General features: G+C 37.0%; 1 protein-coding gene across 4 annotated transcripts in view; it reads right to left on the bottom strand.

Annotated features, from left to right (window-relative positions):
- Nucleotides 1-13,519, bottom strand: part of SMAD5 (SMAD family member 5) — a 49,849-nt gene that overhangs the window by 18,030 nt on the left and 18,300 nt on the right. For 2 of the 4 annotated variants that reach the window (XM_054555132.2, XM_054555133.2), the window contains exons 2-5: nt 11,887-11,970; nt 10,478-11,049; nt 3,534-3,785; nt 1,250-1,369 (exon numbers count right to left, since the gene is read on the bottom strand). In XM_054555132.2, coding sequence (XP_054411107.1) covers nt 1,250-1,369; nt 3,534-3,785; nt 10,478-10,880 — 775 coding nt within the window. In that variant the 5' untranslated portion in view covers nt 10,881-11,049; nt 11,887-11,970. 4 annotated transcript variants of the gene reach the window in all.

The following is a 13,519-nucleotide window of genomic DNA, read 5'->3' as shown; positions in this document are numbered from 1 at the left end:
GCAAATCATGTATCTGATAAAGGATTCATATCCAGAATATACAAAAAATTCTCACAACTCAGTAAGACAACCCAATGGGCAAAAGATTTAAAATAAACACATCAAAGAAGATACATAAATGGCCAACAAGTACATTTAAAAAATGCTCATCATTACTCATTAGTGAAATGCAAATTAAAACCACAATAAGCACTGTACACCCACTAGAATGGCTATAATTAAAAAGCCAGACAATAACAGGTGTTAGGAGGATGCACAGAAAATAAAACCCTCATACTCTGCTGGTGAGAATGTAAAATGGTACTGCCACTTCAGAGAAGTTTTACAGTTTTCTTAAGTAGTTAAACTTACCATGTTATTCAGCAATTGCACTCCTAGATATCTATCCAAGAGAAATAAAACCATATCCACAAAAAGACTTACATGCGATTTTTTTTGTTTGTTTTTTTGAGATGGAGCCTCGCTCTGTTGCTCAGACTGGAGTGCAGTGGCACTCCACTCTCGGCTCACTGCAACCTCAGCCTCCTGGGTTCAAGTGATTCTCCTGTCTCAGCTTCCTGAGTAGCTGGGATTACAGGCATCTGCCACCATGCCCAGGTAATTTTTTATTTTTATTGTATTTTTAGTAGAGATGGGGTTTCACCATATTGGCCAGGCTGGTTTTGAACTCCGGATCTCAAGTGATCCATCCACCTTGGCCTCCCAAAGTGCTAGGATTACAGGGGTGAGCCACTGTGCCTAGCCGCAAATGTTTATAATAATAAAAATATGGAAGCAATTCAAATGCCCACGGACTGGTGAATAAATGTGATATATTCATATAAAGGAGTACTGTTAAGCAATAAAAAGGAACAAACTATTAATACATGCTACAACACGGATGAACCTTGAAAACATGCTAAGTGAAAGAAGACTACATTATTACATGATTCCAATTATCTAAAATGTTCAGAAAAGATAAAATCTACAGGTACAGAAAACAGATTAGAGGGTATGTGGAGCTGAGGATAGGAGTGAGGATAGACTGCAAATATGCAGAGAAACCTTTTTAAAGAGTTATGGAAATGGTCTAAACCTAGACTGTGGTGCAAAACTTGGTGTATTTACCAAAATCTTTGAACCATACACTTAAAACAAAAAAATTTTATAGCATATAAATTATACCTCAATAAAGCTGTTTTTAAAAAAGTAGCCAATAAGTTAAAAACAACTACTACTACAAAATAAATGAAGTGAGTACTTCTCTTACCCCTGCTGGATATACTGGGCATAATCTGAGGAATCATATTATTGCTTGTATCCATAGGCTGGGAATTATCTTGACCCATCTGATCATCAGGTGGCATATAGGCAGGAGGAGGCGTATCAGCTAAGAGGAAAAAAATAATAGTTAAAATCTTCATTCTGCTCAAAATTATTACTCTAAAAGCTTTAGAAAATTCTTAAGATTACCAGCAAGCTTCATTACTGAACATCACACACAAAAAAATGTAGGATACTATCCTAGGGCAAGGGAAAAGGAGAACAGACAGCACACCTAATAGCAATTGAAAACCTACTACAAATCCACGTTTATTTAGGCCAGATCCCTGGTAATCCAGGATACAAGGATCAGTCCTAAAATTCACTAAAACAGAATTCAAGGTCGAGAATTTTGCCTTTATTTTTATGTGTTCAGAGAAACTGCAGCTATTACATATCAATCTGAAGGACGGATTATCCTCATTTGGGTATATATATACTACAGAGACACTTTTAAATTATTAAGATCAGCACATACTGTATACTGTCATTTAAAACTGGAAAGTAAAACTATGTCCCTTCAAAATTTGCCATCAACACTAACAGCAATCGTCTAACGCTTGTGCAACATCCAAACATGGCTGTTGTGTCCTATTAAATGGTTAGGTAATTCACTTAGGAAACTAAATGTTAATCAGAAAATCTTTTGAGTTTCAACACTCATAGTTGAAAATTTTGCAAAAGCTACAGCTATACTTTTTTGTCTCAGTAACTATAAATAAGAACTGAATTTGTCTTTCATCCCAATGTTTTGTACAGGATGTATTTTGAGACAGAACTACAATCAGCACTGAATCTAAGACAAACTATGAAATTTGTTTTTGAGCAAATTCCTAATAGCAAGTTAAACAGCTGGCACTTAATTTCTCTTCAAAAGAAAAAACTAAACCAATTGATATTTTGCTGCAGTAGAGAAATCACAAAGAATATACTGTAGGTCCTTGAATAATGTTTTGTTCAATGTTGTTTTGTTCAGCATCATTTTGTTATGACGCTGATGAGAAAAAATAATCCATTCCCAGCCAGGGCCACATCTGTGTGAGTCTGAACATTCTCCCCATGTTTGTTTGAGTTTTCTCTGGTTACCCAAGTTTCCTCTCACATCCCAAAGATGTCCACATTAGATGAACTGGCATGCATGTCTAAACGGTCCCAGTGTGAGTGCAGGGGTACGTGTGAGTGCACTCTGTGATTTAATCATGTCCCATTCAGGATTGGTTTCCACCTTGTGCCCTGAGTTGCTGGAATGGGCTCTGGCTACCCATGACCGTGAATTAGAATAATTAAGTAAATAACAGTCTTGTTTTTATTGATCTTTCTTAAAGATATGCACAGCTCACATTTATTTCAATGTTTAATATTAGAAGAGTTTTGGGTATTTATAAATTTAGTGATATTTTTGTGACCAGAAATATACCACAAGAACTTAACTCTTGTTTATATCAACTAGCCTATGATAAAACTGGCTTTGTAATATGCTGTTTCAGCTAAAGTCATAGTTTCCAAGAAGTTATCAATGACATTAAGTGAGGACTTACTGTACTTACGTATGACTCTGCCTGACAACAGCAGGTGTTCAAATATTTCTTGACAGTGACATAATGATATGTCCATACATGACATGCCATTAACAAAATTTAGAACTTTACAAAATCTACTTATCTTTCTCCAGTGAAATCAGTTCATCAGTTATCTAACTAAAGATAACCAGGATTCATTTTAACTTCTAAAGTCTTAAATAATTTGAAAAGCCACACAGTAAAGTTGAAAGAACACAGACTTCAGAGTTAGACAAACCTGGGTCTGAACCTCTAGTTCTTAGCCCTACCCTAGGTAAGGTACTTAAAAGTTTAAAATTTACTTTAGAATTTCTTTTTCCATCTGTAAAACAGGAATATCTATCTCACATAGTCATTCTGAAGATTAAATTTAATGCCATAGCTTTCATCACAGTATCAGTTATATAAAAGACAATAAATGGTACTGAGTGTCATAAAATATAAGAAAATATTTAAGTCAAATAGGGCTACTTCCATTTTTTAAACATATGGTAATTGGCAAAATAAAATCTAAACTCTTCTGGAAATCAAACAATTACCCAAAGAATAAAGAGTCAGAAACAGCTATACCTTGGCATGTAACAGTTCACCCAGAGGGCCTACAGTAAGAACAATTGTGATTCTTAGGATTTTTTTTTTTTTTTTTTTGGTATCAATAAAATAAAGTCTTACCTGGGAGCTGAAATGGACTTCCTGGTCCAGAACTTGCTGGGGAGTTGGGATATGTGCTGCTAGCAGGAGAAGGGGGATAAGGGCTGTTTGGAGACAAGGGAAAAGGAGTGTTGTTGGGCTGGTGGAAAGAATCTGGAAACGTGGCATTTTGTGGCATGTGTGGTTCATTGTGGCTCAGGTTCCTAAACTGAACCAGAAGACTGTGTTGTGGATTGAATTCATTATGACGAGGCACTAATACTGGAGGTAAGACTGAAAAACAAAAATCAAAAGTCATTTGTCAGGAATGACTAAACAAATGCCCCATCCACACTAAGGGGTTGGTAGAAAGGATTCATTTAAGACTGTAAACCTATTAAAACAATTTACTTTTAGAAAGGGCTGTTTTATAGAGCCCTGAATCTCTATTTATATAATAACTGAATCCAAAACTCTGTAAGCATTTAGCCTGCATAAGGTACCCTGGAAGACAGAAAATCCAGAGAAAGATACCACTCCTGTTCTATGAGATAAAGGATATTTAAAAACAACCATAAAACAGAGAATTTAACACAATAGGAGTTAAACAGATGTGAGTGCTCCCAGCTAGCAGAGAATCAAACAAAATACTGTAAGAAAAAAACATACCTGACTGAACCTTAAAGATACAGAAGGATTTCACATGGGAGTACTAGGACTGGGAAGAGGTAGAAGGGGAAGGTGGCAGAGGAGATGAGAAAGTCAGTTGGCCTATGCACTGAACAAGGAGTTAAGACTACAGAGTGAAGTTGGAACCTGTTATGTGAATGCCCTAAAAACGTCCACATTTCCAATTATGAACACTTTGATCTTTCTTAGTTTGAAAGATCTCATGTTTTACGTTGTTCAGTACAGTTTTCCATATTGAAAATGGTAATATTCTCTAGGTAAAAGCCTTCCAATCAAAATCAGTCTTCTAAATATGACCATAATGAAAATATACACAACAAAGTCTAAACATTTTTAACAGATACATTTTTAAGAGATAAACTTTATTCAAATATTCACTTTCTCTAAAGACCCAAGTGACCAATCACATTCAAATATCTGATTACCTTTCCCTGCAGGAAACTGAAACAAACCTGATTCTTCAAACATATACAACTCATCTCATTAACAATTGTCCTATATCTGTCAATGTAATTTCACTTAGAAAAATCTCAACTTGATTCTGATATCATTCAGCATCAACAAAATGAGTTTGTTTTTAAGCTACCTAAGTCACACTTCACCTCCCTGAAGTAGGGATGTACACAACAATCCAGTGTTTCTGTTAAGTCACTATTTGTGCTATTTTTGTCTATTGTTTCATTTCATTCTACTGCATTAGTATACTAAATATGTGGTTAACATCTGACTACAATTGTTTTGTTCTACTGTGTGTTAACAACTGCTATTCCCCTTACAGAACAGTGAGGCAGCTGCCATTGGAGAGAAGGGCATTAGGCAGCAAGAATTTCTACATTTAGCAGGCTAGCAATCTGAGAGACTTAGTGAAATAACTACTCAGAAATTCAGTTCAGTAAGAATTTCTTTGCTTTTTTTTTTCTCTAGAGGTAAGCTAAAATCACTGGCTTCTCTTTCACTTGTACATTATCTATGCACATGATTTTTTAAAAATTATTTTATATCATCCAAAATAATGTTAATATGTGGACAGTTTAAAAAAAGACATGCTATTAGAGATTATAACAAAAACTGCAATTCCTAGCCCCCTCCCATATACTGTTTCTAGAGAAAACAAATTTAAACTCTTAGCCATCTCTTATAACATTTACTTTGTGTACTGCTAAATAATATGCTTATATTGCTATTATTAGTCAAGATATTATTTGTAGACTTGCTCTTAGGGCAAATGAGGCAGCTTTCTTTTATTATTCTATCCCACTCCCATCCCCAAAATAGAGTTAAATATAACATTTTGCTTAAATCAATATCCAGTATTCATATATACATACATGTAATTCATTGCTGAATCAAGTGTACTATGAGTCTACTTTTTCTTGAACAGTGTTTTTACTAAAGTTAACCATTGCCTTGTTTCTTCAGTTGTTTAATTTTAAGTACATTCCACTAATATTTCCAGAATTCCAACAGATCTGTTAAATGCCGATCATTACTACTTCTTGGATACAAGAAATAATCAAATAATTTATTCACTCCATGTCTTCCCTTGGATCTTCCATCTTTTTTTTTTTTTTTGAGATGGAGTCTCGCTCTGTTGCCCAGGCTGGAGTGCAGTGGCGTGATCTCAGCTCACTGCAAGTTCCGCCTCCCGGGTTCACGCCATTCTCCTGCCTCAGCCTCCCGAGTAGCTGGGACTACAGGCGCCCGCCACCACGCCCGGCTAGTTTTTTGTATTTTTAGTAGAGACGGGGTTTCACCGTATTAGCCAGGATTGTCTCGATCTCCTGACCTTGTGATCTGCCCGCCTCAGCCTCCCAAAGTGCTGGGATTACAGGCGTGAGCCACCACACCAGGCCTGGATCTTCCATCTTTTTGTTCCAACCTATATTGGTTACTGCTCAAGTCTCCTACAAGTCTGAAGTCCTTGGACTTCCCTTCTCTACTGCTGGATCACATTTCCTGGACCTCATCCTCTATTAGTGTCCTAAGAGAAAGTAAAAAGTTGAATTTTCTTGACTTCCTGCATGTATAAAAATTTATTTTTTTTGCTTGTCGGCAGGCAGATAACATTTCCTTCTGAATTTTGAGGGTACTACTTTACTTTCTTCTAGAATCCAGAACTGCATTGAGAAATCCAGTATTCTGATTTCTAGTCCTTTATATGTTTCCTGTCTTTTTTTTCTGGAAGTTTTCAGAATCTTTTTTTTTTAATCTATGATATACAAAAATTTCATGTGGGGCTTTTTTTATCCTTTGTTCTGATTACTTGGTCACTAAGCCCTTTCAATTTTCAGTTTGGGGAATTGTTTGATATTATCTCTTGGAAAATTTTCTCTCTGCCATCTTCATCAATGCTCTATTTCCAGAATATATTATTCTATTAGAATTGATATTTAATTTGAAACTGATTCCAGGCCACTTAATGTTTTAACAAGTACTTTTTAATGCACCAACTCATCTAATGCTCATAACAACCTATTAGGTAGGTAGTATTATTACCATTTTACAATGAGGAAACTAAATCTCAGAAAGGTTAAGGCCTGAGGTAGTATTTGGTAAAACCAGGATTCAAATCCAGAAAGCCTGGCTCCAGAACCCACAGTCTTAATCACTAGACAATACTGTCTATTAGATCGGGGTCCCTAACCCCCGCAGTTCATGACCTCTTATGAACCAGGCCATACAGCAGGAGGTGATGGTGACAGAGAGTGAGCGAAGCTTCATCTGTATTTCCAGCCACTCCCCATTGCTCTCATTACCGCCTGAACTCTGCCTCCTGTCAGATCAGTGGCAGCATCAGATTCTCATAGGAAAGCAAATCCTATCGCCAGCTGCACATATGAGGGATCCAGGTTGTGCGCTCCGCTCCTTATGAGAATCTAATGCCTGATAATCTGTCACTGTCTCCCATCATGCCTGGATGAGACAACCTAGCTGCAGGTAAACAAGCTCAGGGCTCTCACTATTTTGACATTATGGTGAACTGTATAATTATTTCATTACATATTACAATGTAATAATAGAAATAAAGTGCACAATAAATACAATGTGCTTGAATCATCCCAAAACCATCCCCCAACCAATTCTATTGGAAAGATTGTCTTCCATGAAACTAGACACTGGTGCCAAAAAGCTTAGGGTGCACTGTATTCAACACCTAGGACCACCTAGGTTGGCCCTCTATTTTTCTTATGTTCATTATCTCTTTCTAACTATCCTCCATTTTTTTATCTTTTTGCAAAACTTACTCCACTATATTCTGTGTGAGCGTGCCTAAGTTACTTCCCTTTTAAGTCTTTGTTTCCTTATCTATAAACCCATAAGTAAACTGAAAGGGTTGTAAAATGTCAGTACCCTTTCTAACCCCATGAAGGAATCACTATTCCATCAGTGCTCAATAAATATTAATTGCTATCACTGCTACTACTACCACTACCACCACCTTCTACTACTTTATTAATACTGGTAATATGAAGTGATCCATTCTGTGTCATAGCTGCTTAATCATGGGGGGTCAGCAAGCTAATCTAGCTGGGTAATCTGCCCCTTCCCCCAAGAGTTTGGGCTCAGGGCGAAACATGAGGTCTCTATAGTCTCTTTCCAATAGTTGAACTAGTAAGACATGAAATTTTCAGTTATTTAAAAGTATCAGAGCTATGCCCCAGTCTTTTCTATAGAATGAATCATAGCTGAGAAAAATGTATACAAAAAATAAGACACTTCTATTGGCTAGCTGATTACTAGTCACACTTTGGCTATAGGGGAATACATAAAATTCCTAGACTCACTCCTAGCAAATAGCAAGCTTGGGAGTTTTTCAGCCTATACTTCTGTATTAAATCCTCTTATCTTCCTTTCTTCATTAATTCCTTCAGATATCAGCTTTCCTTGGACTCAGTAAGAAACTGAGAATCATATCATACCAACTGTCTAAAGACACTCTAAAGCTCTTAAGTTGAACTTTCACAGACAGCATAATCACTGCTATCTGCTATCCTTTCTACTAGTCTCCACATTCAATGTTATTTTCAGTCTTTTTACCACACATCTCCACGTGAAACCCAGATAGACTCTAAACCACTATGATTCCCACCTCCAGGTATTCAAACCATTGGGTAATTCTCCCTGCTTGAGTATGAGTATGACCTATCACTTCCTTCTAACCAACAGAATATGGCAAAGGTGACAGGGTGTGTACGATTACATTCCACAAGAATATAATGCCCTTCTTGCCAGAAGACCCTCTCTTCCTTACTGGCTTTGAAGAAGCTGTCATGAATGTGAACTACCTATAAAGAAGGCTATGTGAAAGCAACTGAATCTGTCAACAATCACATGGGCTTGGAAGCAGATGCTTCCCTAATTGAGCTTCTGATAAGACCTTGGCCGTAAACAACACCTTGATTACAGCGCCTTGCAAAGGACCCAGCTAAATGTGACTGGACTCTTCACCCAAAGAAACTATGAGGTAATAAACATGCATTGTGCTAAGCCACTAAGTTTGTGTCAATTTGTCATGCAGCAATAGATGACTAATGCACTCACCTAGCAGCTCAGCTTATATCATTCATTACAAAAAAAATTTACTGAGCATCACCTACCAAGTGCCAGACAACAATATACTATTCTAAGCACTAAGGATACAGTAATGAATGAAACAGAGGAATACTCTGCTCATGTCAGTCAATCAACAAAATAAATATCTAATATAGAGTCAATTAGTGATGCAGATATTTGAGCAAGGACTGAATGGAATGAGAAAATGTGCCATGGAAAGATCCTGGGGGAGAATAAGTAGAAAGCAAGAGTTAAAGCCTGGAAACAGGAGTATGGCAGGTCCAAGGAACAGAGAACTCTGAGGATAGGTCATACAGAGTCTTACAGAAATCTCTTAAGTGTGACAGCCTTGAAAGTGTTTTCAGTAGGAACTGACATGATTTAGTATGTTTTTAAAAAATCATTCTGGCTGTTGTGTGGAAAACACAATGGATTAAGGGGAAGAAGAGACGCAGAAAGACCAATTAGAACACTACTTAAGGTAAGTGATGATGATGATGTACTGTACTAAAGTAGTGGTGTCACAAATGATGAGAGGTGACATTATTAAGACATATTTTGAAGGTGCAGCAAACAGCATTTGCTCATATTTTAAATATAGGATTTAAGTAAGAAGAATAAAAGATGACCTTGCAGTTTAGGGCATTAGCAATTACATGAATGCTGTTGCCATTCACTTCAATAGGGGAAACCAGAGAAAAAAACTGCGCTTAGACATATTACATTTGGTATGTTTAATAAATAAATATTCAAGTGGAAATGTCAAATAGGCAACTGGATACACAAGTCTAAAACTCAAGGGAGAAGTTGACTTGAGTTCAAAATGTGAGCATCAGCTTATAGACAACCTTAAGACATGTGACAGCATGAAAGCACATAAAGAAATAATATAAATGGAGAAAAGGTCCATGGACCGACTCCTGTGAAAACAACAGAATACGCCAGCAAAGAGGGACAAGAACAGTCAGTGAGGTAGGAGAACCAGGGTAGCATACTGTCTTAGGGGCCAAACAGAGAAAAAGTTTTGAGTAGGATGGAAGGAGATCAACTGTATCAAATGCAGTTGAGCGGACAGTAAGATAAGACTCAAAAATGACCCCTTGACCTATAAAAAGGCAGTCAACTAGTGATCTTGACAAGTTAAATGGTAGGAAAGAAAGACTAACTAGAGAAGTCACAAGAAAAAAATGAAACATAAAGATAATAAAAATGGAGAATCCTCTAAAAGGACCAGTGGAAACAGTGCAGTGATAGGGGTTGGGTTATGTGAATGAAGTGAAAAGCAGAATTTTTTTTTTAAGTTTTATTTTAGGATGGGTAGTATCATGGCATGCTTGCATGCTATCAGAAATACTCTGGTAGAAAGGGAAAATACAGTGCTGGAGAGAAGGATGATAACTGTAGGAACAAAGTTCTTCATTTGACAAAAAGGAATGGGATATAGTACACACTTGGAGCTTAGGCTTTAAATAAAACAGAGACAGGTCATCCACAGGAAAAGGCAGAGCAGATATATGGGTGCTTACAGTGAATAATGAATTAGAGTAAGCCACCTGAGAACTGTATCACCTACATATAAAAAGCTAAACTCAAAATCCAATAGTCCTTCCAAGATTAGAATATTTAAGATGGAAACACAAAGCTAATACAACCTTTTCATTACTAAATCTAGTTACATGCATATCAGGAAAAGAGGTTTTTTGTTTTTGTTTTTCCAAATTCTTCTCAGGAATAAGACCTACCTGGACTCTCCACTCTCTTATAGTGGTATGGGTTGATACAAACTTCTTTTTGCTTAGATCCAAAAGGAAATTCACAAATATCCAACGGCTTTAGCTCATGATGACTCTGCAAATCCGGCCAGCGCCAAACACGACAATATATAACATGGGGTAAGCCTTTTCTGTGAGAAACCTGCAGGCGTCCATCTAAAGATCTGGGAATAGTGACACATTTACTCGGCTGTCCTGGACTGCTCAAGGCTTTCTCCAGTTCCTCCATGGCACCCTTTTTCTTTTTTAGCTTCTTCACCAAAGCATCAACTGCTTTTTCTGCCCATTTCTCCTCCTCATCACCTTGTTTCCAGCCCAACAATCGCTTTACTGCTGGACTAGTAAAAGAAAACAAGCTGGCCATTGACGTCATTTGACACAAATCTTCAGAGACCTTCCTGTAACTCAAAGTCAGTGGCTACTGAAAGAACAGATCACAGCTGAAACGTCATACACAGGTCCTAAGCGGAAGTTCCAATTAAAAAGGGAGGAGTAACATTTATCTTCACAAGTGCCATATGCTTCTTTCATTGGGTCAAGTCCTGAAAGAGAAAGGGGGAAAGGATCCTAGTTTAAATCAATTCAATTTATATAAATTTAAATTAATATAATCGAAAGGTATATTTTATTAAATAAGAACAGAAAAGCATTACAAAGTAAACAAAAAATTGATAAATTTTCTCCAAAAGTTCTGTGACCACTCAATTCCTTCTCCATAATATGAACAAGTAAGACACTGGCAATGTCAAATGATAACCAGAAGCAAAACCAGGTTGCTCTACCTCCTATGTATTATCTAAAAATAGCTTCTGGACTCCCTTTGATTAGGCCACTAAACCCTAAAACACTCTTCTAAAATTTGATTCTGAAGTACTTTTCTTCACTGAAATCCATGTTACATGCTATGTCAGTTTTGAACGTGATTATGTCCTGATCTGAACAGAAGTCTTAAAAGAAATCCAGCTCTTCTCTAAGGTCATTATTCTCTTTAAATGTTTCCCAGACTGAGAAGGTTTGGACAAAAACCATGATACTACTGAAGTCACATTATTAGATGCAAATTGTATTCACGGTTGTATAAGATGTACCAAACCCTCAAATAAATCATTATAACTGCCAGTAAAATGGCAAGTATCTATTTGTAAAACTAAGTATGTTGAATAAATTTAAAGAGAATAAATTCATTTTAAAAGGGTCAGTTTCTAATTTTATAATTCCTATTGGCTTATTTTAAGTGACATTTTAAGCATATTGGTTAATGAGCCTGCTCCAGGTAAACCACTGTTCTGCACCATTAAGAAGCTCCTGATGATGACAGGAGGAAGTGACAGGCACTCCACTGATAAGAGCTGGTAAAAGCCAGGCTCAGTGGCACACACCTGTAATCCCAGTTACTCAGGAGAATCACTTGAGCCCAGGAGTTCAATCACGTCCAGTCTGAGCAACATAGTGAGATCCTATTTCTAAATAAAGAATAAAAAGAATGTGTAAGATCTCCTGCAGATCGCTACACAGCCAACCACAGATGATAAATACCTACTGAAGTAACAAGAATAACGTTTGGAAAAACGGTGTAACCAAAGATGCTTCCTTTCTTGTGTCTACAATTGCCAAATGCTATAGCTTTGTCTTTGAAAAATTCTAGCATCAATATTATTCTGGACTGGGTTGCATCTTTCCAGAAAAGAATGTATGTGCTCAGCTAAAGCCCAGACAATAACATAAAGTAAATAAAGATAATGTAAACACAGAGTAAAGTAAAACTGACATACACTCAACAAATAATTATTGATTCTTCGTTACGTCCCATGTATTGTGAATAGCCATGATGGGGCTTTTTAAAAAAGTTATGCCAAGTAGGGTTTAATCTTAACAGTCAATAAATTGATTCATTCAAAATATACTTACTGAGAGCCTATTAAAGTACCAGATACAGTTCTGGATACTGATCAACTACTGGTAGCTATCCAGTCTGCTATGCTGGAACCATGGTGGGGAAGGGTACAGGGAAGTAAAGATATCCTCCTTATGTATGGATATGCCTTGTGTCTTGTCTTGCCCCAGCCCTATGTAGGATGATTTTTGCTAGGCAAACAAAACTGGCCACATTAAAACAGAGAAATATAACAAAGTGAATGAAAGCATAATTGTCACTAACAGGTCACAGAGTATAAAGTGTTATGTACTAAATGAACTGTAAGAAGGGCTGACCTCAGTTGCATCTACATCAAGGATGTATGATAAAATCCATGTGGGTCAGGAAGTAAAACCATGGTTTGGTTGTCTGAGATGAGATGGGAAATGTCAAAGGCAAAGGGACACAAACAAAAAAATATATATATAGGCAGACATGAACAGAGCATTTCCTAGGCTAGATAAGAGACAGGCCTGGCTGACTGATACCTTATTCATGAACACTAGAATACAATGAAGGGCTAGATAGGGTGGTGTACATATGTGTGAGAGAGTATGTGTATGAGCAACAGAGAGACAGTTAAGGAAGAGGGAGGCAAAAAGAAAGGAGCTTCAAGACCAGAATTCAGAATACAATATCATACATGATCAGGCCCTTGGCTTCTCCTTACTCATTTCTTAACCATTATCCTACCTAATTGCATTTAACCACACTTGACTTCTTTCCATTTCTCAAGTATTCTAAGGTTATTTCTACATGAGGCCTTTGCATCTGATGTTCCCTCCCCTAAATTCTCTTCTCCCGTAACTTAACGCAGCATACTCACTCAAATTAATTCAGTTGTTCAAAGGTCACCTCCTGAAAGAGGAATTCCCTGACCACTTGATTGAAAATAGCATGACAGCCCATTCTCACAACATTCTCTATCCCCTGACCCTGCTCATTTTATATAGCATTTACCCTAATCTGATATTACATTATCAACTTTGTTTATCTACTTTATGTTTTCCCCAATGAAATGTTAGTATGCAGGTAGTCTCATCTGCCCTCAAAACCACTGGATGCCCTGGACCTAGAACAGTGTCCATTTATCAAAT

This window comes from Pongo abelii, chromosome 4 (assembly GCF_028885655.2).
Source record: "Pongo abelii isolate AG06213 chromosome 4, NHGRI_mPonAbe1-v2.0_pri, whole genome shotgun sequence".
Lineage (NCBI taxonomy): Eukaryota > Metazoa > Chordata > Mammalia > Primates > Hominidae > Pongo > Pongo abelii.
This window is presented reverse-complemented; position numbering and strand designations above follow the sequence as displayed.